The sequence below is a fragment of the Mchenga conophoros genome, linkage group LG4, assembly GCF_057382185.1.
Source record: "Mchenga conophoros isolate Kocher_MC1m ecotype Shallow Benthic linkage group LG4, M_conophoros_male_GT1.1, whole genome shotgun sequence".
NCBI lineage: Eukaryota > Metazoa > Chordata > Actinopteri > Cichliformes > Cichlidae > Mchenga > Mchenga conophoros.
The window spans coordinates 24,052,940-24,080,691 of record NC_140529.1 but is presented as its reverse complement, the minus strand read 5'-3'; the positions used below and the strand labels follow the sequence as shown (position 1 = coordinate 24,080,691).

Sequence of the window (27,752 nt, the reverse complement as noted above, 5' to 3'; positions counted from 1 at the left end):
CCCCCGAAGGGTTTCCTTCAAGGGTTCAGCTCAGTGAACCTCAGTAACACTCAAACAACTTCAGTGGACAAAGGTGGTGGGGGAGGAAGAAGAAGAAGTAGAAAAAAAGAACACAAATTGTACAACAACAGAAAAAACACAAAACTAAAAATAGCTAAGAGAAGCCAAAAACAGCAACAGGAGCGGTCGTGACGGCGCAGATGATGCTGAGAGCGGCGAGGTGGGGCGGGTGGCTGGAAATCATGTCGAGGAGTGACTTTAGTGGTCCTCAAGAAATGTGCGCCAGCGTTGTGGTCGCGGTTGCCATGACAGCAGCACATTGAGCACCCTTTCCAACAGAACAACAACAGAGAGACACCATTTTTCTTTTTCTTTTTTCTTCTTTTAAATCAACAGTGGCAGGGTGCTGCAGCAGCCTCGGCTGCCCTCGCACTCCCCCAACCTTTTGCGTCCATGTCCCCTTTAAGTGTTTTGTTCATTTATTCGTCTTTTTAGTCGCTGGGTACTCCACGGTGCTGCGGTCCCTCGACACATAAGCAGAAACTTCCCCCGTTTCAGGCTTCTGGCCAGAGTTAGTCGTTTTTGATTTTCAGTCATTTTTGCATGTGTGTTTGTTTGTTTTTTTAAATCCCATGACATTTTCAGAGCCTCTCGTGTCAGTCCAGAGGCGACAGCGTTGGAATCCTCAGCCCGGGAGGCAAACTTTGCCTGCAAACAGCAGTCCCACTATGGTGAAGAAGATGGAGAGGACGAACAGCACGTATGAGGAGCCGACCACCGTGTTGTTGGGAAGCTTGTACGGCTGGCCTCCCACCTCGTTGATATAGAAGCCTATTGGGAAGATGAGCGCCGCCATGCAGAACAGGATCACTGGAAGCAAGGGAGGGAGAGAGGAAAAATATTAGTTCCTTAAAAGATGACTCGAATTAATCTGTAGCTTTTCCTCAATGCACTGAAATCTTGTGTGTAAAATAAGCTCTGGGGACAGACTGAACTGATAAATGACACTAAAGGAGTGTCAGCTCTTATTCTAGTCTTTGTTCTCCACAGTGGATTCAGAAAATTAAGCCTAACCTCATCAGCTTGAGCAGAAAGCATAGCCTCAAACTGACTTCAATTTTCGGGAGTTCATTAGTGAGATACAACACCGCCTTTCAAATGGTGTAATTGTCCCTTCAGAAGCAAACAGACCCATGGCATGCAGATAATTCTGCCTTGCATTTTCACAAAGATGAGAGGCAGAGGCACTCAATTATGTAATGTTAATGTGCGTCATAGATTATACATTAGTCTGACAAGCATACACTAGCCTGAGTCCAAGCTCGCCCAAACCAAATTTAGTCTCCTGTAGAAATGAGACATTTCTATTTTTAGTTAAATCTTCCTCCGAAGAGGAAACAAAAAGGGCAGCTGCGCAGACATCGCTGAAAATACCCCGAAAACTTCAACATTCAGTTGATGAACAGCAGCTGACTGCAGAAAATCGGAGAAATGAAACACTCAGAGAGAGACATGTTCATGAAAGCAGCAGCTGGAACTTTCTATAGACAGAAGATTGAAGCAGGCACTGAAAACACTTAAAAGCACATCATATATGACTACAAGGTAAACGCAGCACTACAATCATTAGAGTGAAACTTAACCAAGAAAGTGAAAAAGCCATAACTTATAACTTTTCGGTCACATTTTAATACACTGCTCAAAAAAATTTAAGGAGACACCTGATCCTCAGCAAACCTCAGAGATGTCCGTCTGTCCAGCGAGGAAGCAAAAACCCTGATTCAGTGCTTACTTATATAAAAAGTATAAGTTCAGGTGACAAAAGGATTTTTTTCCTTCATCTTCAATAAACCTGTGAGGTCATGAGATTACCGAAGAGCGTTTGGGGGACTGACAGTACGGAAAGGCTGGAAACCACTAATGTGCTGTGCATTTATACAGAGTAGCCGCACGCACGCACACACACAGTAGAGGTTTGTTGTTCACAGATGTGCAGCTCAGCATCAAAATCTTGATAAAATACTGATTAACTTTGTTTGGACTTTGAGTGATGTTCTTAATAAATGTGCAACATTTTCTAAGGAACCATGTCAACGTCCTCGTCCAAACCTGTGTCTCAAAAATCCCAGAAATCGTCCTCTTTGCCAGTTATGCTTGCATTCTGACATCGTTTATATTTAAATAATATTTCTTACAGCACCTGAAGGCAGCATTTTTCCACAGTTAAATGTTTTAGCAAATCTCTAAAAGAAAGCCAGCCAGCAGTAATGGGCTTGATTTAAGCTTTCAAGTTTGTAAAGTTTGTGTGTGAATTATTTGTTGGTAAATCATTAACTTCTTCCCTTGAGCTCAAAATGAATTGACACCATTTCCCAGACTAGCAGAATATACCATTAGTTTCAGTAAATGCTCCTCCAAGAACCATAAACAAGCTCTTTATGCCACCTCAGGCTGATTAACACAGTACATTTCTCTACAAGCTTAAAAGGTGCAGATCAGTAATCACATTTTAAGCTTTCTAAACAAGCACATTGCAGCTCCGTTTATACGCTGCAAGTCAAGTCAAATCCAGAAAAGGGATTTACCAAATTTACAAATGTTAGAAGCTGTGGTGGAAATGACACGTTTGCAGATGTTGTAGTTTCCTGAGACTGCCACTAGATGTTACATGAGAGGTGTGATTTACTAATTGAACCTTTAGTTAGGCACAAAAAACGTGTTCATCAAAGTAGAAAAGATAGTCCTAAGATTTTAAGTTAGAAAAGCAAAAGCAATGCTGAAGGAAACGCCGTCGAAGACTAACCAGAACAGAACAAATACACAAAGTTTTCCAAGGCTGAGTTATAGGACAGTAAACTCCACTCCATGTGTTCTTTCTTATCAAAGCCCATCAACTACTTTACCCACAATGCAACTCAACCGTAATATAGACCCAAAATAAACCCCCCAAAATGTGCGACAGCAAATACATTAATTGGATTTCATACAAATATTGACACTTTCGTCACTGAATAAAAACCGAGATTAAATTTGTTCTGGGGAGACTAGATCCAATCAGAAGTGTAGAAAGGCAGGACAAGTTTGGAGGTGATCCGATTAGTTCAGCTGACTCTTTTCCTCCCAGTTGAATGAAAATGCGACAAAATGTCAACATTTAGGAGGAAGAGATGAGTAGATGCATTTCACATTTGATGGCAAGGAAAATAAGATGCTTTCTAAACTGTGTGGAGCAACTTTCCCTGGTAAAACACAACAAAGTTTACACTTTAGATTTTAGTCACCTTCATCAACTTACGATGACATTTAGTTGACAAAAACTAAAAGCATTCAGGAGCTTGTAAAACCACATTTAGCAGCAATAGCTTGAAAAAGAAAAAGAAAAACTTTTCTAAATGACTTTATTGGTATCTCACATCATTGTGGAGAAATTCTGGCCCACTCCTTTTACAACGATGCTTCGGTTCATTGAACTCTACAGGCATTTGTTGATGCACGGCTCTCTTCAGGTCCCTCTGCAGCATAACAATCAGGTTAAAGTCTGGACTTTGACTGAGTCACTGCAACACCTTGTTTCTTTTCTTTTCAGGCAATTCGGTTGTATATTTGCTTTGATATTTGGGATCATTGTGCTGCTGTATGACCTGTGTTGCCCTCTTCTCTTTAGAGAAAAAGGATTTCTTCTGGTAACCCAATTGTGCTGCCATGAATTTTGACATCTAATTGGCCTGTAGAGCGAGATATAGCTCTTGGGTTTTTTTTCCTTTCCCCCCTTTTTTTTGCAGTTTCTCTGAGCAGCTATGAAATGGATGATGATGAAGTAGAGCTGTAGCACTAAGGTTAAAAAATAATAATTACAGAGCCACTTGAAGCACAGTATGACCTTGGGGTGACACTTGCTGGGACAGGGATTTCTGGGAAGATTGTTGACTGTCTTGAATATTTTTCACTTGTGAATCATCTCTCGATGCACAACGATAAACTTCAAATTGCTTCAAAACGGCCTCATAACTCCTCCCAGCATCAGCAGCAATGACGGCTTTCTGTTGGCACCTCAATGCTACAGATCTGCAAACAGCCAAAGCTCTCACTTGCTAATGATCAGTTAATCAACTGCATTTATTTCTTGTTAAATGGCGAGAGTGTAATATTACATATACTGTATTTCATCTAAGACCTGCTAAGGACCAGATAATTTTCCTTTTTATATTATTAAACGGCTACATATCGGAGAACTCTGAATTTAATGTCTCAGTGTGTCTTCCAAGTACATGATGTAGAGGTCAGGCCCCTACAGGAGCTCAGCTACCATGGGACATGTTTTTTTTTTTCTGTGTTAACCTGGTTTCCTTCTGCAAATCCAATTCCGCTGATTGGTGAGCTCTGACAATCACCATCAAGCCCTGCGGGATCAATTAGCTCGGCGCGTTGACCGCATGCTGGGAATCGCTGCTTTTGCAACAGGCACCATTCTCAATAAACAGTGTGATGTTCTGCTCAACACACAGTGGTCAAGTCAGCGGCTGCAGAGCAAGCACAGCAGAGATCAGGGATGAAGCCATCGTGTGGTTTTACTCAAATGTCCAGGAAGTAGGTGAAAAATGGAATAACAAAGCTGTTGCCAATAGCAAAGGTTCCCTTTTCTCTTCCTTCCTTTGAAAGTGTTGTAACTGAAGCTCGAGGTCCAGTTGAGACAACTTATGTAACTCACAGTGACGTTAAGCAGCAAAGCAAACTGTGGTTTTTGAATCCAAATCAATGGCTGTGCAGAATTTGTGGAATAGCTTCAAGTAATTAAAAATAACTGATCTATCAAAGAGCTTTTCACCATTTTTGTGCATTTTTTTTTTCTTTAGATCAACACTTCTTTCTGCACTGCCTGAAGCAGCAACACCGCAAACGGAAACTGCATTAGATATCCTTTCCTACATCAGTTCAGAGTGACTTCCTTGTTGTTTAGAAAAAGTTGTGTGTCCGTACTCTAGAAGCCCTGTTGACTTATTGAGGTTATGTGACATGTTGTGAAAGCATAAAGAGCCATTTTCAGATTAGACAGACATAGGAGAGAAATGCAATGCTCAAAGCACCCTGAATAGAAATCAATGCCAGACGGCGAAGATGGCAGTTTACCCCGAAGAGCCAATAAGAAATCCGAACTGTGAAATATATGAGCCGGTCCTGCTCTTGCACTGATGTGTGAATACAAGTTCAAAACAGCATTAATTGTGTGGTGACAGGCGTATCAACTCATTACTGTCACAAAGATGCAGATAAGCGGTGGCAGTTTGGCTCACCTGAAAAAGCGGGTGACCATGTGTCACGGAGGTACGATGCAGCGGTTTGGGTTCGATTCTGACCCAGGGATCTGATGTGTGTCTTCCCCAAAGCTCTAGCCACACTTTCCTATTTAAAAAAAGCTTCACTGTCCAAATAAATAAATAAAAGGGAAAAATGCCCCAAAACATCACGTTTTAAATACAAATTATAATACGTACAGTTTCATCCTTGTGAGCTTTAAAAATTAAAGTTTAGAAGGGTTTAAAATAACTGCCTGGAGGCAACACCAAGATAGCTGCCCAGCAACGCTTGCTTTTAATGACTGGGTTACAAGCAGCGTTGTCACAGAACGAGAATTTCATACTTTATACCAATACCCAGAAAAATATTCAATGTCATTTTCTATATCACGGGGTACAGAAGTATAGAAGATTTAGTTTTAAAGTAACTAATTAAAATGATTTACATAATTTCATTTCAGATGGTGGAGGTAAAGTATATTTTAGAACTTACTAATAAACAAATACGTACCTAACGCATCTAAACCATTAAATTATTGCACAAAACGTATTACGGTAAAATTGTTCTCCACACTCTGGACTCTCTCCTCAGTTCATCTACGGCTTCGGCGCAGATCTGCACAGTCCTGGCCGCTTCCCCATGTGTCTGTGACACCAACAAGACTACACCACCAGGACTCTTCCATCCATGAGCTGCAGTCCACTAGCCGAATGCTTATAACATTTGGCTAATGTGGCTATCGGGTAACTGCGAATAGTTAAATGGCTAATGTTAACATGAGCTTTACTGGCCTCTTTAAATTCCTCCTGAAGTATTGTTCAGTGTTGATGACATCAACTACTTCAGCTGTTAGCAAAGGAAGGAGCTGTGTGCTTTGCGTCAAGTGGAGGAGGCACGACAGCAAAGATAGTATCGATATTGTTGCAAATGAGTTTCTTAATGTTAATTTTAGTATCTGAGTCTCAATTTTTTTGGGACAAACCGATTAACAAATTTTAATGTTTCGCTATACAGTTTCCCGAAAAAGAAAAATCTGAGACTTAATTCCTGCAATTCACAGATTAAAGGTTTTACTAGGATGTAGAATATGCATAAAATAACAGACTGACTATAAACTGTTAAAATGAAGCAAAGAGTCTGTTTTTAGATTCTCCTGCAATTTAAATTTCAGACAGATTAAAGTTTTATACGCTTTATTCTCTTAAGGCAAAGATATAGAAATCCAATAAGTGAGTCGTGCCTATCTGTTTGCCACATTACCCCAAAAATATAATAAAACTATGAATATTTATGGGTTGGCAACCAAGCTGTAACTGCGCCTGCATTTAATCTAAACAAGATTAACCGAGTGTGACATTCACGCAGGTATTTTACTAACTAATAAACCGGTTTTACAGTGTTGTGCTCCTATTAGCCGTTTTTCATCACGAATAAAAATTCCTGCGTCATCTGATGAGGTTTTACTCATAAACCTACCGGTTTGCTTTCCTCCCGTCTGTTAGCAAGCACAAAAGATCCCAGCAGAGTAAACTTGCATCACAATTCGAGTTTAGATTCATGCCCGCTCATTACTCCGGACATGTGTTTATTCGTGAGGCGAGCTAAAAGGCAGCCAAAAATACACGACTCAGCGTTATACCTGAAAACTTGAGCAAAGTGCACTTCAGTCAGAAGCTTCTCTTAAGTGTTTCAACCAGTGACATATGGAGCCTTCAGAGAAGCAGTCATTCTTTGCACTCAAACAAGAGAGCTGCAGCAATTATCCGATTCATTCTTTAGTTGATTGACAGAAAATATCTAAAAACAACCATCAGCTACTTAATCATTTAAGGACCTTTTCTAAAATAGTAAATGCACAATACTTGAGCTTTCAAAGCACTTTCTTTCCACAAGGCTCATTCACCCATTTACACATACTCACTCATACATAAACCCCTTTCTATGCCTAAATCCTTTTAACTTCTCACACACACACACACACACACACACGTTAATGGATGCATCCTAGAAGCTTCCACAAGGATACTTCAACACATAAGACTGAATGAGAGAGATCGAACCACCACGCTTCCAATTAGCAGAAACCTGCTCAAATGACAAATATGCAGTTTTTCTTTCTTATGGCAACAGAGATTTAGAAAAATAATTTAATCATTAATACAAATACTTGTAAAGAGTAACAGTTACCACATTACTCATGCTACAAGTAGTTATTCTGCTCCCTTGTTCAACTTGCTTAAGCATACATTTTCTTTTCTATAGGATGCTGATTTAATTTTTTAAAATACTATTCAGAATATTATTTTAACATATTTATATTATTTCTGTGAATTCACCGGTGCAGCGTTTTCCCTACATCTGGGGAGAAGTGTCACGGTTTTCATGCTGTAGACTGAAGTGTTAATAAATCCAGACGATCTAATATACAAGTCTAATCTGCAGCAGTAACCACTAACAGCAACTATGAGAGCTGCACTTGCTTGTTAGTGTATCACTAAAGAGACCGATGCTGCTCATTAACAGATGACTCTTTGCATCAGAAATGTGACAGATTTAAATAACAAGATACTGCAAAGATAAGTTAGAGGTCATTTAGAAGCAGGCAGCACGAGTTGAGCCAACCAAACAGCAGATAACGAAGATTTCATGCACAGCATATACTCTATATTTCCATAAGTATTCACTCACTCATTAAAATCATTGAATTCAGGTGTTCAAATCAGTTCCATGACCACATGTCTATAAAATCAAGAAGCTAAGCACGCAGACTGCTTCAACAAACATTCCTGAGAGAATGAGTGTCTCTTATTTTCCAGCGTGGTACCATGATAGGATGCCGCCTGATGGACGAGTCTCACTGCTCGTGTAAACTTTGGTGGAGGGGGGATTTTGTGTGGTTGTCTTTCCAGGAGTTGGGCTCAGCCCCTTACTTCCAGTGAAAGGAACTCGTAATGTTTCAGCATAACAAGACTTGGTCTCTCAAGTTCATATGTGTGTGAAGACAGATGAGAGAATAATTTTGGCAATATAGTGCATCATCTTTTGGGCTCTAAAAGGATAATTTAGTAGCTCTTTCTGTGAAATGTTTCAGTTGAACTGTTGTATAGGGAGTATAAGCACATGCTAGTTTTTCAGATAGGACTGCCTGAATAAATCAAACCTGAATTTTGATTCCATTAAGCTTGTTTGGTGGTTCTTCCTTCAGCAATCAGATTCTAATAACTTCTTGTGCTCTGCAGTTTTACCCCTGGAAACATGTGTCCACATCAGAAATGCTTCAGTGCTCCACCAGCAGGCATACCACCAGTGTGAGCACTACTGCTTTATGTTGCTGGTAGTCTCTGACTCTCCTGAGTGCTGATGTTTTTGGGGTTTTTTAAAAAATTCAGGTCTTTAAACAGTATCTCTTATTGTGCACCAGCAGTAGTCACAGATTACGTTTTAATCAGTTAGACACAACACAATTCAGCTCTGACATTGCAACTCATAAACCTGAATCACATAAATGTGCAACTACCCAGAGAAGGACCATAAGCAGCAGTTTAACCCCCTTTAAGAAAGAACACAAGATTTCCTCTTTTTTCCCCCTCAACTCACATATTTGAAACACGACATTGATGCCTTGACTCACTTTTCTCAGGATGGATCACAGATTTTTAATTCAAAATTTGCAGGATCTGGGTGGCTTCTCTTGCAAAACAAACACAATAAAAAAAAGGATCAATAGGCTATTTAATAAAGTTGGCATCCATGGAAACCAGTTCAGTGTTAAATCTAGAAGAATGATTCTGTTTAAAGTGGTAAAAAAAAAAAGAAGAAGCTGTAAATAGTATCCAAAGAGAGAGAAAAGGCTGCTTTGTTCATTTTCTAACTTCATTAATTAGCGAATGGTTTGCAGTTACTGTTAACGAATCTTCACAATGACATTTTCTATAACTCTGCATCCACTCCACCCCCACAGATGACCTTCATATTTTGGGGGAAAACGCTGCTGGTGTGCACACAGCGATACACAGAGGCGGGCCTGTGCCAGTTACACAAAGCTGTCCATTCAAGTCCCGATGGCCTGGAGCCAGTAACACTACACACTGCCCACCTCCTCTCAACCTTCATCACCTGTTTTGCCCAAAATGAACCAGCCCTGCCTTCTTGCTACCAGCTTCACTTTATTCCTCTCTTTCGATTTGCATCCTTACATGGGCAACAACCTCTCACTTTATGTCTAAAAACAAGATTACTCGCTCAGCTTGCCATCTTTACCATCACACCAGTTTTTTTCTCACTTAACCCCCCTCCCCCCCTTCTCTCAGCCACATGAAATATTTTAGACGTCACAGCAAAAATTCAGCAACATCAAGCACTTTTCTCCCCTTTTCATCCACCTTACCCGCTCAAGAGTTACAAGAGAATCCCAGGTAGACCATCAGTCTCTAAAGTGCCAACTAATGGGGGTACTAAAAATAGAAAAAGTGATGCTTTTCTATCACTTTTCCCTCTGTTGCCACAGGCGTAGCTTCATCTCTCAAATAGATCACAAGTCTTTTCCTCCTCCAACCTTTTTTCCCCTCATTTATTTCCTTGCTGGTAAACGTTTTCATGCTTTAAAGCTGAACTAAAAATATACCTCTTGTCTAATATGCCCAGCAGAAGCTGTACATGGGAAGGGAGGAGGGTGGTGTGGAGGGGGGTAACAACTGCTCACAATTGCCATGGCAACGCTCTTACTTTCCTTTGAGTACAGTCGTTAAACAATGACTCGACTGCTTTCATTTTAGCATGTAACACTGTTTTGTGATTAGTGGACAGGCAGTTTGTGTAGCGGGGGAAAAAATAAATTAATTAAAAAAAATAAATAAATAAATAAAAAAAAAAATCGGGATTCTGAAAAGCAGTGATTCATCACATGATCAGGAAAAAAAAAAGTAAAAATAAAAAATATGAATCCGCAATCGGCCAGGCAGGCAAAAGAAACTTCAATGTTTATGGAGAGAGAAAAAGAAATACACAGGCTTTCAAACAATTTTTGCAGGGCATTGTGACTTCACATACCACTGCTGCATCTGTACGAGTACGTTCAGGTTTGTCTTTGTCTGACCAATCAAATGCCACCCTCCTACACAGCCTTACGAAACCAGCCCAGACACAGTCAGTACGCGAGATGGAAGTTCTTATCGAATGGTGGAAGCGTACCTTTACAAAAATCATGTCGGGGGGGGGGGGCAGAGGAGCTGCGATTTCAAGGCAAAGAGGGAGATTTTAAAAATAAAAAAAAAAAAAAAAAAAATTGCCGTGGCACATAGGCCACCCACTCAAGTACCAGACAAACTGCATAACTCAATATCGGCTTCAGGGAGAAAGCATAATCGACAAGAATGCAACAAAATAAAAAATAAAATAATTCTCATAAATGTGCAAATGCAACAAAACACACACACACACACGCAGGTCCTCGCATCACTCTGAAAAACACAAACTGACTGATATCCTGTGCGTAGCCTCGGATGTTTCTGTTGCCGTGCACATTATCACACATGTAAATGAGGATGTGCAAGACTCGGCTAAAACCAAATTTCTACATCGATTCAACCTAACCTCCTCCCATTTTATTATTCACTGCTCTGCATAGATGCATAAATATACTGACGTGGTGTGGTGAAGGGGAATTTCTAAAGGTCGTCTCATCAGTTTCAGGGAAAATGTTCACTTACTGCCAGTGAAGGCGATCCAGCGGGCATATTTGGTGGCTTCTCTGCGCCAGTGTGATGCCACCAGCAGTCCACAGGTGACTGTGAGGGAGATGATGCCCATGATGATGAAGAACAGTGTGGTGACCCACTCTGGGGGCAGCCTTGGTGGGATACAAGTCCGGTCTCGTCCGTGGATCGTTTGACATTGCCGGACCAGTCCGACCGTGAGGGCTCCTGCAGAAAGACGACGAGGGTCAGTGAAGCAGACATTTTAAGTCGCCCTCCTCACACAAATAAATAAATAAAATGAAACAAAAGTATTTGCCGTTTTCAGATGATCTGCATCAGGACTCTTAACGAATCCAAAAATATATTACAAAGCTATGGGAGGGGGAAAGGTTTCAGCTCCACTGCTAATCACTCGCACAGCAGGGTTGCAGTTAGGAGGGAGACAGAGACACACTGCAGACTTCATTTCCCACTTCCAGCATAAAGAGGATGTAATCTGTAAATAAGCCAACAGGAAATTACAGCTACTGTCATTCACATACAGCAATAAATGATAAATGACGTGGAAACCTGACCTCACAGACCCACTAAGTCCTGATTCAGACTTCTGTGGTGAATCTTCATAGAGGCTATGGTATAAGCTATAGAAGTGGATGATACATCAAACTGGCATTTAGTTACATTGACAGCACAGGGTTTCAGAGAGGTTTGCAGTTAGTAGAGGTGGGTGGATTGACAAATATCGATAGTGCCAATGCTGGTATCTGTATTGGATCGATACTAGTGCAAGAGGATCTGTTTCAAAATACACAAAAAGCTGAAAAGGTGTTTTGTTGTATTAACTAATTATTGTGGAAAGCAAAAATTATTTTGATTTAGTAATCATTAAAATATGCTCAGAATTTGCAAATTGATGACAATTCATCTCATTAATCAAGACACTTCTCCCCCCTACATATAGGAGTAGGGATGGGTACCGGTTCTGACATAAACGGTAGTAACCAGACCGAAAAGCAGTGCACATTTCGGTGCTTTTTTTTCCTGAGCTGTGATACACTTCTAGCCAATCATTTTACGTTTCCAAGGATAGTAAGCGGGGCCAGGTACGTACGTTCTTTTAGAGCAGAGCTACAGATTAAAAGTGCCCAAGGCAAAGCGGTCAAAAGTCTGGCTGTACTTCACAGCAAAATATGCAAACTCAGCAGCCTGCAACAAGTGCTTTAAGCTGATACTGTGATACTGTCAAAGGAGGTAACACCTCGAATCCGATGAAACACCTGGCGACGCTTAGCGTTTTTTTTAAAAGCCGAGAAATGCGCCGTATTTGATAGCTTGCTGCGAGACCTCACACTGAGCACATCTACTGCGGGTGTGGTGCTTGTTATTGGACCCGGAGTGTGCAACATCCCCCAAAAACCCGAAGAGGAGAGTCCTGGCCCCTAGCCCTGCCAGTGTAGCAGAAATGATGACGGATGATGATGCAGCAGCAGCCGTTCTTCTCTGGGTGAGTAGCTTAATGTTATTCGTGTGTAATTTAATTGTAATTGAGTAGGCTAACCACGTTATTACATTAATGCAGGTAAGGTGAACTAGCAAACATCATCATAGCTACATGCGGCTGTCCTCTTGTTTGATGGCAGATACTCCCTGCACCCTGGCCAAAAAGGCTAAAATGACCAAAGAAAAAGTGGAAAACAGTTAAACATGAGAGGTTTTTGGACAAAGTTTGTGTTTTTTTCCATTGTTTAAGCACCGCTTCCAGCCAAGAGTGATACCATATATGCCCCATAGCTGCAGAAAAGCCTAACATTGTTATCTTTTTACAAAAAACCAGCTGAACATGAGAGGTTTTTGGACTAATTTTGTGTTCTCCATTCTTTAAGCACCGGTTTGAGCACCGGCACCATTTCAAAAGTACCGATTTGGCACCGGTATCGGATAAAACCTAAACGATACCCATCCCTATATAGGAGTATCAGTATTTGTATCTGTATCGGCAATGTTGGCCGTGCTGGTAATGGATCAACACCAAAATTTGTAGTATTGCACAGCACTGGCAGTTAGGGTGTAAATTTAATGCTGAAGCATAGATCTCCAGTAACTGTGCCTCTAGAAGTCCCAGTAAGAAGAAGGACCGAAACCACGGGTAAAAAAGTTGAGAAAAAAGAAAGTAAAGACAGTAATCAGTAAAGAAGTAACAAATACTGTAAGTGCCTCCATCACTGACTGCAGAGGAAAATGTGACGCAGGTAAACTGAGAACACAGTGAACAAGGAACAGGTGAAGGGACGATGAGAGGAAAAAAAACATAAATCCTTAAAATGTCACTAATTCACCCACGAAAATGAAACAAGGACTAACTTTCTTCACACTGGTGGGCCCAATTATTTAAGTGGCCAACGTTTTTTTTTCTTGCATTTTCACACTCAAGCAGAGAGGGTGAAGACTAAATCAATCCAGCCAATTACTGGATGTATCCCACACAGGTTTGTTGCTAATCGCAGACACGCTGTAAGAAACTGGAATAATATCAGACAAATTTTGAGCCGCTTTAAAACACTCAATATCACACAATCGGCAAACAAGCAAAAGATCCCCAGAAATCCCTTTGGGATTGCATTGGAAGGGCATTCAGTGCAAAAATATGAGGAAAAAAAAAAATCAAACATACAGAGCTACCCACTGTGTCGAATATGAATACGTTTATTTAAAGACTAGAAAATATACCTACTCTTTAAATCCACCCTCTCCATCTTTCGTCTTCTACACACAATTAGAGCCCAGAGACTTTAAGTAGTGCACATCTGCTATCAGAAACATGACATCGCCTAATGTTCCACAGTACCTATCCATCTTTGATCAGGCATGGGAGACAAATGGATTAGCTCCTCAGGCTGAGTCATTAGCAAACCTCTGCCAGAGTGTGAAGGCCAGTACTCAGAGCGGGATCATGCTCCAGCAGTACAGCCACTTTGGAGACACCATTCAATTAAAAGCACATCCTCGAGGGGATTTTCTACCTGAGTAAGCAGAACAGCGTCACACTGCTCAGGTCTTTGCTGATCACAGGTTCAGGGCAGACGACAGACTGCAGGGCTAAGTAGTGTCTATCTGGAAAGACTTGTGGGGTGGAGGGGGATTCAGGGTGGGGTTTCATCAGAGGATAGTGCACACTGGCATAACGTGATGAGCTGTCGTGTAATTTCTTCCATGTGTAAATAACTGAACGGGGATGTGTTTAGAAAGCTGACAGCTCATCAGAAATCAGACAAGCAGGGTTTTGCCAGCATCCAGCAAAAAAGAAAAAGAAAAAAAAATACCCAAAGAAACCTCCGAGAGAGGTTTTGGCTTTGCACTAAGAAAAAAAATCAGAAGGGTTTCATTTACTCAAGCATAAAATACATATTTATTTATTAAATGGCCAGAAATAACAGGAATTTTACAAAATAAGGCAGCACGGTTCCTGCAACTATGTGGACCAATCATGCTTTCATGTGTAGTCACCCCCCCTAAAGACCAATTATGAGCCAGGAAAAAGTACTTCAAAAGGAAGTGAAATAATATTTGTTCTTCCCTGTGAGCACTCTTTGTCCGCCAACACCTTTACAAATAACAGACAACACTGAGACTTCTTTCGATTTAAGTCATCCAAACAGCTTTGGGTGGGTTTTTCTGCGAGTTGGGTTTCTGGAAAAAATGACTGTTTTGGTGAAAATAATGATTCCCCCCCCCCGCATAAAACAGCAAACACTGAGATTTAACTTTCTGCAACATGGACAAAATAATTGTGTAGTTTACTTTTTTTTGCTTTTTAACAAATAAACTGATAAAGCACTTTAATCAGTGCCTTAAAGGGATTTATAACAATCATGCACACACTCACACTTCATGTTTTTGCCCAAGGACACTTTCACGTGTCGACTGGAGGTGCCTGAAATCAAACAACTGGCCTTCCGTTTAGTAGATGGCACATTCTACCTCCCAAGCCCTGATCAGTGTTCCTAGCTCATTATGGCTACAGTAAGCCAACAATACAATAATCACAGTTACATCTTTACTAAAATAAATACAAAAGCCTCAGTATGGGTTTGCCAGTTCGGTGGTTGCCTGGCTCAGAGTTCTGCCACAGATTTTTCTTCAGGATTATTTGTGTGCCGTGTCTCTCGTTCATGTCTTTGTAAAACTTCCTCCAAAAAGTAACCGTGAACTTCAGAGCACCACTGTAGGCCAAATCTCTAGAGAGTAAATAAAAACACCATTTGTATATGTAAAACTGCTAAAAGAAAGTTAAGTAATTGTTAGCTGAAGCTCTGGTGGTGAAAAGTATGCTCAGAATAATACTACGATAATTTTCTCTGCTGTTTTAGGACATAATCTGAGAAAAGAAAAATAAAGCAGTGGTAAACACTGACCACAAAATAACCCCATTCAGTGAAAAGGCAAGGCTGTGTGGGCGACATCATAAAAGTTCAACTGTGGCTCGGCAGGTGGGTGGACGCGAGCGTGAGACAAGTATGCAAGCTGGAATTTCAGAAGGTCAAGTGTGGCACTTTGTTCGTCTGGCACCCAAATCTAGACATTTTATAACCTTGGTACATATTAAATATATGATGCTTAAGTGCTTGAATCCAAACAGCCTGTGTGAGGGAAGTGCTCTTGTTGACCCTGGGGGCGTAGTAAGCTCTGCAGGCTGTCCAGAGGAAATCCTGTACCCTTTTTAACAGCAAACGAAAGCATAGCTTTTACGCCAACAATCAAACACAGCCCAGCCCACACAAACAATGCCAGTGGCTCAAAAGAAACGCCTCTGGAGTCTTTAAGTGTTGCATTATAAAACTCACAGCTCCAGAGAGAGAGGTATCCACACTGGAACACCACCGATGAAACATATGCCTCATTCCACCAAGTAAAAATGTTGTTTTCTGCCTTCAATTTTACCCCGCAGTCTGCCTTATTGCTTTGGCAATTTAGTTCTCACTGTGCAGAACACTTACGTAATAACAGCGAAAAGAAGAAGAAGAAGAAAAGCAGGAGGTCGGGGTTTATGACAAAACTGGCACCTGAATGGCTCACAGCTTACTCAACAGTCTATTCCTCAAGTCAGTTCACTATTATAGAGTAACCTTGAACAAATTAAAGAACAGAAGGTGAGTGAGGACTGGTGCTGTGAACAGCAGAGCATTAGGCCAACGTTTGATAGCACATCTTAATGGCACCGGTTTACGACCATTTCCCCAGGATCCTCTGGCCTCCTGCTGTTTCACAAGCTCTCTGTGGAATTTCTGCCCTACAGCAGGCAGGCACGCAATGGTACATGGACACAGGTAAACAATTCAACAAACAGGCGCACAAACTGTTCTAGTTTAAACTTTAACGGTTATAAAGCAACAACGGGTTGCGCAGCTTTTTTCTGAAGATACCACATGATGTTCTACCTCAAACTTTGTCCAAACACACCAACAAGAAACCGCTGCAAATTTCAGGTGGATCAACTGACGAGCGGCACCAACACAAATAAGGATCGCTGTGAGTTGTGAACAATGCAAAGCTTTGCTAACAGAGCTTATGGAAAATGGAGCTGGAATTAAGTACACTAGGCCTCCTTTTGAAGTCAAGAGCTGATCTGGGTTCAGCAAAAAACTAACCTGCTGCAGCGTGGGTCTACGTGCCCTATATTGTGATGCTGAGTACATCAACTTCAATCAATCTTGTGGTTGAAAAACTAGTTGATTTAGTCCATGTCAAAAAGTTCTGCAAACAACGGTTCTTGGCTGTTACAGCCAGCATATCTGCAACTTCAACTCGAAGGTTTTGTGGTTTTTTTGTGTGCGTTTGATGTTAAAAGAAATGTGACACAGTAGTTCAGCTTTGGCAGCTGTGGAAACCACTAATCAGACCTAAGGCTCTTTTCATCCAAAGCAATGTTTCCACATGACCTAGACAGCAAGTCAAAAAATAAATAAATGCATTTAAAGAGTCTTCTCCTCTGTGGAGCAGCACATGAACTGTTCTCCACTTGCTCAAGGTTCTTGTTAGTTCCCAATAATTCTCCTGTACAGAACAAGGACTACTGTCTACAGATGGAGTCCAAGATGGTGGAACAGGAGATTTGAGTGTCTCACATATTCTGAATATATTAGCTATAATGGCCAGGACTGGCTAGCAGAGGCTAAACTTTCAAAATAAGAGCAAAGGGGATCGTCCACTACTAATACTAAAAGATGACATAGTAATAATTACAAAAAAAAAGAAGCAGCTATCTACCTAAGTAAGTAGATAGCTGCAAAGCCAAGATAAGAACAGGTCAGAGTGAAAATTAAACAACTTGAAGGTGCTATAGGAAGGTAAAGTCACATTAAACTTTCTTTAAAACCGGTGCCAAAAAGTCACAGTTCTGCTGGGGGGGGTCATAAATAATGCTGAGCAGAGAGATCGCAGTCTAAGAACGAAGCCTGAGCAGCTGTAGTTTTTGTGCCACATAGCGAGTGCATGTGCGTTTCTTTCGGCTGATTAAGCACATCACAGCAAGACAGCCTGGTGGGCTCTCAAGTCAGAGCCCACCGGAACTAGAAGATGATTACACCCAGACAGGAAACAGAGGCTCGAATTCATGAGTCACACTACATACTTCAATTAAAAGTGAATACAAGATGGAGCAAACATTCACACATCCTCGCCCTGCTAGAAACAGGCATAAATCAAACGCCAACAATTCTCACGTGGCTTTTGCCCACTTTCATTAGAGGAAAATAATGGGCTAATTCTCCATTTGATGCCCTGCTTACATTCACGCTCCCATCACGCCCTGTTACCCCGCAGTCAGCTCTGTGCTCGCTATGATCAAAACACTCCTCTCACCATGTCTCGGGCCAAATGAGAGGAAATGAGCGCTGTGTCTGCTTATCTTCAGCATGATGATGCTGTCATTAGTAGAGCACAGGGGGAGCTGATGTTTGTAAGCTCTGGAGGGATGAGTCAAACAGGCCTCTGAACTGTGGTGGGCGTCAAATAGGCAAGTCAAGGCAGTCAACAGCTGCTGCTGCTGCTGGAGGCTTTTCCAGTGCCCACTTACATGCAGGGGCAGTGGAGCACAGCTGTGTGCGGCCCAAACGCACATGTAAACCAAGGCAAACCAACGACAAATGGGATACAAACACTGACATGAATGAAAACGTATGACCCAAAGCGTAAACAAAGAGAAAAACACTTCTCAAAATATAAAACGATGCTCGTAGCTGCAAAAAAACTAAACAAAAAAAAACAAGAGAGAGAGAGAAATTAGAGTAAATTACATAAATCCCCAAACTTAAACACCAGCCTGACAAAGCAGTTTTCATGAAGACCTTCCTCACTACCACAGTCAACAATGACTGTATGTTAAATGGACAAACCTTACCATCCAAAGTAAATTTAAAAGAATTTAAATAATTAAAAAAATAAAACATTTACAAAACGCTCAGTAATATAAAAAGGACACCATCAGCCCACCAATAAGTGATTGCTAGTGTGTTTTTATTATTTGGAATCATTTTGACTTTTAACCAGAAGGACCCAAGGCCCCAGAGACCAATCACTGACTCCCTGATAACTACCAGTTGCTAGGAAAACACCTGCTGGTTGTTGTAGTTGTCAGGTCAAACTGGTTGCAAAAAAGTATACAGTGCTGCACCAAAAACCTCTTTGGATTGCTTTGGCCGCTGCCGCCCATAGCTTGCAATTACGGTGACTTGTCCCCAGACACTCTCCAAGCTGTAGCAAAGCTGAAAAGAGCAAAAGTAAAAGTTGCGTCTTACTGCTGCAACCACCACATCTCAAAAGAGGCACCTTTTACTTTTAATTTGGCGTATTTTTCTGCAGGAAATGTACGTCATCACTCAACTGGAAACCCCTTTTTAACCTCCTGCAGTTACCTTCCACATCATTCAGTCGTTGTGGGCTGCGGCAACCCAGTGTGTAGTTAAATGAGTTAGGTGCATGTCAGATTAAGTATAAGGTTATGGCGTAAGAGACGACATAGTTTTTTGGGGGGAGAAAGAAAAGCTGTGTGCACAAAGGGAGCGATGCCAAGGTGACAGTTGGATACTGCAGACTCTGGTTGCCAAGGTAACCCTCTAATGTATTTAGTACAAGGTCATATGTCAATCACCAGTATTCTGCACTGTCACTAGTAGTCACTTTAATTGCTCACTTCATATTGCTAACGTTTTGGGGTTTTTTTGCAGTTGCATGTAGTCTCTTAAAGATGTCTAACGGTCCTCCACGCTACTGTGAATCACTTCCTGTATGGACATAGCTTAAAGGCCGTGAACTGATCAGGGCTGTGATGTAATTTATAGGGTGCTGCTGCTTTGCAGCACACCTCAGCTGTCATCATCAAAAAAAGTTTATGTAAAGTTTTGTGAAACAAGTCACTTGAACAAGAACTGAAGCTGCCGCATCCTATATATACACTTTAATTGTTAATGAGTTACCACGTCAATTTCTCCAGGAAGCAGGTCATTAAATTATAAAAGAATAAGTAGCCATGTAGATCCTTGTTTACAAAAAATGTATCGCCTTCAGTTATATGCCTCAAGACTACACATTCGGTGCCTGAAGGTGGTGAACATGGTCACATCTCCCACCTCTGCAGCTGTGTTTGTGTCCTTCCAACATTTCAGGTAAACTGCAGGTCAAATCTGCTGGCACTGCAGCCCTGTAACTGGAGAATGGGACAGACCGGTTTCAGTTGCTCTGTATCAATGATACTGTGTGTCCTTGTGCTTTGAAAAGAGACACCTAAAATAACAGGATTTAATAGTCTCTCATTTCATCTATTTTAGGTATTGTCAGAATTACAGCAGCAGTTCTTCGGCACTTGACTCACTATACTGTAATTTTGCCAAGCATTGCTGTAGCCTTTCAGTGTTATGTAATTGTTTGTGGTTTTACAATCTTTTTTTCGTGATTTTTTTTGCAAGTTGCTGAAATCAGTCCACTTTAAACCATCATTAACTCCTCTAAACATAGTCCATTTAGATTTTCGAGCACAATCAAAACCCACAGAAGCATATTAGAGCTGATGCAGTCGAAAATAAATTTGTCTGTTTATTATTACATAAGTGATACTGACTATCAGGCACTTAGGGGTAATATAAACATCTCATGCTTAAATGGAAAATTCCTGTAGTGGGTAGGTTATTTACAATAAGTGATGATGATAAAAACGTAAATGCATGTGTCAGGAACTTACTTGAAGAGTCTTGATAAGTCATTACTACCGCCTTCTGAGCACATCAACAGGACTTTTTGTTTATTTCAGCTCATTCAGTAGCTAACTGCATGCAATAAAACACATCCAAAGTAATCTCAGGAAAGAGTTTTGTTGGAACGGTAAGTGTTGGTGCGCTCTACTGACAAGAGCACTTGTACAAAATTGATTTTGTGAAGTGGTTGCCTTTAAGGTTTGAGACTGAAATTAAAGTTAAAAACGATGGTACGTATGTCATCAACGGCTTTGGATCCGGCATCCTGAACCACAGAGGTGTTATGCATTTTTAAGTGCGAGTTGCACACACTCTTTCAGAGGTTACTCAGGCTCAAGAGAAAGACATCCACTGTAGTGACGAGTATCTGCAGGAGGGCAGTCGTTGGCGGAGCTCTTGAGAGTCACAGTTTGTGTCTGACATTGCTGTAACAATGGCTTTGTCTTCAAGCTCGTTGCAGGAAATCAGCCTCTGCTGTTACGGCCTGAGAATATCACACTGAGATGAGGACAAAGTCAAGGATCCACTCTCTCTGTCTGCAGTGCTGAGGGAGAACAGTGGTCACCCTCGTACTGGGCACTTTTACAGGGGGGTTGTCTTTACGTGAACCAAACCCAACTGCAATCACTGCAGGCAATAACAAGAAGAGGCAATCTGTGCCAAATGATTTTCTGAGGACATGTTAAGTCGCTTATTCATCATGCCTTCACACGACAGACGGAGGCAAAACTTCCATATGTCTTGAGAAAGGTCAATGCGACCGTTTCTCAGTGCTCCGAGTACAAATACACTAAAGATGGCAAGCCGAGGTCCTTTAAGGGAAGCACTGAGCTTTCGGATAAGACAACAACAAAGCTGAAGGACACAGCTGCCTGGAATGTGAGGAGTTATCAGGGATTCTCACTCCTTAGATTCAAATAATGCCACAAGGTATTGTACGAGGTAGACCAATTAATGGCAACAGCTCACAATACACTGATAAACTCAGGTCTTTCTTTCTCTCTTTTTGTTTTTTTTTTAAATACATAAATGAAAGGTTATGGCTGTGTGAAGCTACTAGAAGATCTTACATTTTTGTCTCATTTGCATAGTAGTGCTGTCCAAAAATATTTAGTTTGTCCAGGTTTTTTTTGAAAATAGGAAGGCAATGGTTTAGACTCCTGGGAGGTCCTGTAGTTATATACAGTGGGGCAAAAAAGTATTTAGTCAGCCACCGATTGTGCAAGTTCCCCCACCTAAAATGATGACAGAGGTCAGTAATTTGCACCAGAGGTACACTTCAACTGTGAGAGACAGAATGTGAAAAAAAAAATCCATGAATCCACATGGTAGGATTTGTAAAGAATTTATTCGTAAATCAGGGTGGAAAATAAGTATTTGGTCAATAACAAAAATACAACTCAATACTTTGTAACATAACCTTTGTTGGCAATAACAGAGGTCAAACGTTTACTATAGGTCTTTACCAGGTTTGCACACACAGTAGCTGGTATTTTGGCCCATTCCTCCATGCAGATCTTCTCGAGAGCAGTGATGTTTTGGGGCTGTCGCCGAGCAACACGGACTTTCAACTCCCGCCTCAGATTTTCTATGGGGTTGAGGTCTGGAGACTGGCTAGGCCACTCCAGGACTTTCAAATGCTTCTTACGGAGCAACTCCTTTGTTGCGTTTTGGATGGTGTGTTTTGGATCGTTGTCATGTTGGAAGACCCAGCCTCATTTCATCTTCAAAGTTCTCACTGATGGAAGGAGGTTTTGGCTCAAAATCTCACGATACATGGCCCCATTCATTCTATCCTTAACACGGATCAGTCGTCCTGTCCCCTTGGCAGAAAAACAGCCCCATAGCATGATGTTTCCACCCCCATGCTTCACAGTAGGTATGGTGTTCTTGGGATGCAACTCAGTATTCTTCTTCCTCCAAACACGACGAGTTGAGTTTATACCAAAAAGTTCTACTTTGGTTTCATCTGACCACATGACATTCTCCCAATCCTCTGCTGTATCATCCATGTGCTCTCTGGCAAACTTCAGACGGGCCTGGACATGCACTGGCTTCAGCAGCGGAACACGTCTGGCACTGCGGGATTTGATTCCCTGCCGTTGTAGTGTGTTACTGATGGTGACCTTTGTTACTTTGGTCCCAGCTCTCTGCAGGTCATTCACCAGGTCCCCCCGTGTGGTTCTGGGATCTTTGCTCACCGTTCTCATGATCATTTTGACCCCACGGGATGAGATCTTGCGTGGAGCCCCAGATTGAGGGAGATTATCAGCGGTCTTGTATGTCTTCCATTTTCTGATGATTGCTCCCACAGTTGATTTTTTCACACCAAGCTGCTTGCCTATTGTAGATTCACTCTTCCCAGTCTGGTGCAGGTCTACAATACTTTTCCTGGTGTCCTTCGAAAGCTCTTTGGTCTTGGCCATGGCGGAGTTTGGAGTCTGACTGTTTGAGGCTGTGGACAGGTGTCTTTTATACAGATGATGAGTTCAAACAGGTGCCATTCATACAGGTAACGAGTGGGGGACAGAAAAGCTTCTTACAGAAGACGTTACAGGTCTGTGAGAGCCAGAGATTTTCCTTGTTTGAGGTGACCAAATACTTATTTTCCACCCTAATTTATGAATAAATTCTTTACAAATCCTACCATGTGGATTCATGGATTTTTTTTTTTTTCACATTCTGTCTCTCACAGTTGAAGTGTACCTCTGGTGCAAATTACTGACCTCTGTCATCATTTTAAGTGGGGGAACTTGCACAATCGGTGGCTGACCAAATACTTTTTTGCCCCACTGTATAGGGATCAGTGTGAGGCACTGATGTTAAAGAAAGCTCTGCACTGCTAGCAAGGCATGGACAAGTTTGCTTAAGGCATGACAAGTAGCCCTAAGGCAAATTAACAAACACCAAAAGTCAGATAGAAATAGAAAAACCACAAAAAGTAATGCTGCATATCTCATACACGCTGAAAGACCACAGAGCCTTTCAAACACTCAAGTTATACATTACATAACAATAAAAAATTCTTCATGAGACCATTTTCTGCCTAAAATATTTTTAACTGGTGCCTGGAAGGATGTTAATGATGGATAGTCAAATAGTTCCCAGAGAAAAATCAATGAAAAATGATGATCCCTAGTGTGGGCAAGAATGAAGCCAAACTAGGTAAAACACGACTTTTACAATACAATTTGTTCTGCATTCCCTTTTCCAGTAATTTCACACACTGAAATTTTATATGTGCAATGCAAGCGTGTGTTTATATTGGTTCACTGTAAGGATGGGAAAGAGTAGTTTGAACATTTTTTTTTAATCTTTGAGAGGGGAGGGCCTGCAGAAGAAGTCAGAGAACCACTGGGCTAAAAGGGGTTTGATTTGTGTCTATGATGACAAGCATGTTCAGTTTTCCCACATACACTGAAAGTGCCGGCGTGCATGTGTGTTCATTTTTGTAGTTGGTATAGTGAAAGAGTAGGAATAATGCACTTTGATATAGTGATGTGCAGTTAATTATAACACCATTGTGGTAATGAATAACTGTCTCATTCTAAACCATAATATCAGGATTTACATGACTACTGCAATTGGTTCTATTGGTATTATTCTCTGTACCCCAATAGATAACAGCAAATTGTCCCCCCTTCCTGAGCCTGGTTCTGCTGAATGTGTCTCCCTGTTAAAAGGGGGTTCTTCCACCCCACTGTTGCCAAATTACTAGTCATAGAGGATCACCTGATTGTCCCATCTCTAATATCTTACAAGGTTACCTTACCATATAAAGTGCCTTCAATTATATGTATGCATAAAAATAAAACTGAACTACATATTGGTTATAAGCATCCTTAAGGTGTTGAAAAGTATATTAAGAAACAGAACCACATTTTGGTTTGTTAGAAACAAATTCTAAACTTAAGGAGTATAACTCCTTAAGTTGTTAAAGCTGCTAAATCCAACCAATCCAATCCAAGTAAAGCTTAATACACACATCTGAAATGAATCTATATAGAACCTACAAAATAGCCTATGCAAGTGGTCTTTACAGATTTGGGAACAGAGACATAAATCCACTGTAAGGCTGTGTATTTAATCAAATTAAATTCTAATGAAAATGACACTGTTTTGCAATCATGTGCTCATTTTGCCTTTAAGTAGAATTTTTAGTTTTGTTGAAATATAATTAAAAGACTAAAGAAATTGCAGGAAGCACAACGGTGTAGTGGTTAGCAAGGTTACATCACAGCCAGAAGTTCCTGGTACTGAATCCAGTCTGGTTGGTGGTTCTCTCCAGCCACTCTGACTTCCTCCCAGTCCAAAGACATGCATGGGTTAGGTTAATTGAGGATTCTGAATTAAATGTGAGCATGAATGCCCTGCAACAGACTGGCGACCTGTCCAGGGTGCATTCCTGCCTGTCATCCTACGGACAGCTGAGACAGAATCCAGCCCACTCACAACCCCGAAGTGGACAAACAGATTAAAGCTACATTTTTCCAACGCCTATATGATGGTAAATAACTGCAATCCCAACACTGAACAAAATACTTCAGATTATGATTACCATACTTTTACCATAATCAAGGAGCCCTAATAAACAGAACTGTTTAGTGTGCTTGTCCCTCCTCCATTGAAACACTCACAAAACTGTGCTACCCTCACAAAGAGAATTCAAATCTGTGGGAAACTACTGAAAAGACATTACATAATGTTGACTAACACTCATTGTAAACCTACGTCAAGCTCCTATTATGCATTTCAAATGCTTCATATATTATTAAAATGACAAGAAAAAAAACAATTTAAAAGATGTGAAAAAGATGAACACGAGTGGTTTATCACCCACATGCCACATAAAACCATCCAAGAGTGGCCACATCTCAGTCATCAAAGAGAAATGTGATACCTGTGAAGGGAAGTGAGAAGAGTGACAGCAACAGGGAACCTGATCACTGTACAACATCCACCCCAATAACAACGCCCACACTCATCACAATCCTCCACTTCAAATATAGCAATGGCTCAACTTTCATCACATGCAGGTACAGAAGTGAAGATCTCAGCGTGCAGTCACCATGCACACTTCTTGTGGCTGCAGTGTGCTAAGTATAGATGAACTGAGACAAAGTGTCCAGAACTAAACTGCACTGGAGACCAATTACGCAGCTCGATCAAACTGAAGTCACTGTAGACAACGTCCTCATTTCATCAGCATCCTATTAAGACTTTTTTTTTTTTTGCAGATTAATTATTCCACCAAGCAAACGCAGTGTGCATGTGTACTGGTGGATGATGAACCCTCCATGACCCAGTTACTAAGCTGTCATCCTGCAGAGGGAACAAAGAGTAGCAGCTGTCTGTCAACGGCCCGAACAGCACGTGCTTCCATCCCAAATCAGCCAGAGCGCCACAAATAAACATGCTGGCTATGGGACTGATCACACGGAGGTCGCTTCAAAAGTCAAGTCAAGTGCATTAACTCAGGATTACTTTTAGTGCTTCATGAATCTTCTTAATGTCTGAAAGTAATATGTAAGCAATAACATGACTGGATTTTTTTTAATCTAAAGATGCTGAGTTTATAGATGCTGAAATCAAAAAAAGGAATCCATGGCTGATTTTACAAGGTGGTCCAAGCAATAATTTGTCTTTTCTTCCTTGATAAATTACTTTTAAAAACACACTCAGCTCACCATTTCATCAGCCAGCTGTTCTACAGCTTTCCTAAAGAAACAGTCTCCAGCTCTAGCTTTTCAAATATCTTGCACTTTCTTTGTGAATTTCATGTAATTGTTTGCAGGTGGATTTTATGCTTGGAAAACAATGTGACACACTATTGTTAAAAAATGTTTTTCTGTTATTTATTTCTCCTTTTTGTCATAAAAAAAGGGAAACATTCACTACAAAAATGACTAAATATAAACCACTGCTATGCAAACATCAGCTGTCTGTCAACAAGGTAGATATTGATGTACACAGGAGCATCCCTCAATCTCATGATGGACATATTTATGACACTATATAGGCTCAATGATTGATTGAAAAGAACAAGTAGTGACAAGTCTATGTCGGAGGTCCAAAGTGCTGATTAATCAATTATGAAACCGATCAGCTTTACAAACAATGCTGCTGCTGCTGTGAAAGACAAAAGATGCTGCTGCAGATGAAACCCTTGCACACACAATGGGATATTTCTTTCTTTAGCTCACCTCATGGCACACACTGCTGCAATGTAAAGACAGAACACGCACACACTCCCACAAAAGTGCTTTAAATGGCCAGCCTTGTTTACCTGCTGATTCACCGGTGTTGATCCAGTCCGGGTTTGCAATGCTGGCTATTGCAAAGATATCTGCTGCCAGAAACAGACACCCCGAAATGATCGTTAGTTTATCCATGTCGCCAGCCGAGAAAGCTGTGAATGACGTGGGAAAATGTCCAAAATGTGACTCCGGGGGTGCTGAGAGACACCGTGGCCGTTATCAGTCCAACCTCGCCCCCTTCAACAGGAGCCTGCTGTTGTGGTTCTGCTGTGCATTTTGCAGCAACATTAGCTCCTTCGCGTCAGCCAAGCGAAAGCCTCCAGCTACAAAAGGCTCAAATACGAGGCACAAAAGCATCACATCTCAAGTGCTTGCTGTAGCTCGCTAATGTAAAACGATAATTTAATCAGCACCGAGCCCCCAAACAGCTTGAGTTGTTTTTTGGATCCGTTTTAACAGCTGCAGCCGCAGCAGCAGCGGCATCGGGGTACAGCTGCGGCTAGCAGGCAGCTAGCTAGCTATTTCCCAGATTCGGGCTCGGTGTGCCGAGCTGCGGCCCAGAGGCTGCTCGACGGCCGAGACCGCAACTGCGCTAGCATTTCAGGAACAATGTCACACAAACGGAGGTGCCGGAGAACAGAAGAAAGCTCCCCTCACTTGGCAATATCCGCGTTTATTTCTGTCTTTAGCTCAGGTTTGTTGTTACCCGTCAGGGAAACGAGAACCCATCACCCTCTGCTGCTGCTGGGACCCCGTTCTCCTTCTCCGCTGGAATAGCATCTGGTGCTTTCGGTCCGTTAGCCTGCCAGCCTCTACCCGACTCCTGTGTTCTCCTGCTCCGGACCACGGTGATGGGAAGCCCGGAGTTTAAAACACTGCGTATTTCAATGCAAAAGCAACGCTGTGAGTCCTAGCCTGGACGTTATTGTTATGCTTTCCACCCGTATGCCCACCGCTAGCTCAACCTCCCCTCCTGCTTAATGACATCAGGCGGACACCCCCACGCAGCGTCACAAACACACATACATACACACACACACACCTCGGTGTCTTCACGTTCGGTGGGGAGGTATCTCGCGATACTGTGTGAAGACTGGGGGTCTTTTGTCCTGAAAATAGTGCTGTGCGATCCTGCAAATGCTGGCATGGAACCGATACCAAGTAAACACAGAGCGAGTACTGCCGATACCGATACTGATACTTTTAGCCTATAATAGGCAGCTTATGATGTATGAGAGGAATCATTTGTTTGCAAACTG

At 41.5% G+C, this 27,752-nt stretch overlaps 1 protein-coding gene across 1 annotated transcript; it reads right to left on the bottom strand.

Moving 5' to 3' along the window:
- Window positions 1-360: 360 nt before the first annotated feature.
- Window positions 361-27,565, bottom strand: mosmoa (modulator of smoothened a). Its single transcript, XM_085271151.1, has 3 exons — window positions 26,523-27,565; window positions 11,004-11,216; window positions 361-870 (listed from the first exon to the last, which is right to left on the bottom strand). The coding sequence occupies exons 1-3, from the start codon at window positions 26,626-26,628 to the stop codon at window positions 686-688; spliced, it is 504 nt and encodes a 167-aa protein (XP_085127277.1). The 5' UTR covers window positions 26,629-27,565; the 3' UTR covers window positions 361-685.
- Between the last annotated feature and the right edge of the window lie 187 nt (window positions 27,566-27,752).

Excerpts from the sequence above, each read along its gene's own strand:
- mosmoa (XM_085271151.1), bottom strand. The coding sequence starts at position 26,628 with ATGGATAAACTAACGATCATTTCGGGGTGTCTGTTTCTGGCAGCAGAT. Across the intron at positions 11,217-26,522 it reads CAACACCGGTGAATCAGCAG|GAGCCCTCACGGTCGGACTG; the intron begins GTAAACAAGGCT and ends GTCTTTCTGCAG. Across the intron at positions 871-11,003 it reads CTGGATCGCCTTCACTGGCA|TGATCCTGTTCTGCATGGCG; the intron begins GTAAGTGAACAT and ends CCTTGCTTCCAG.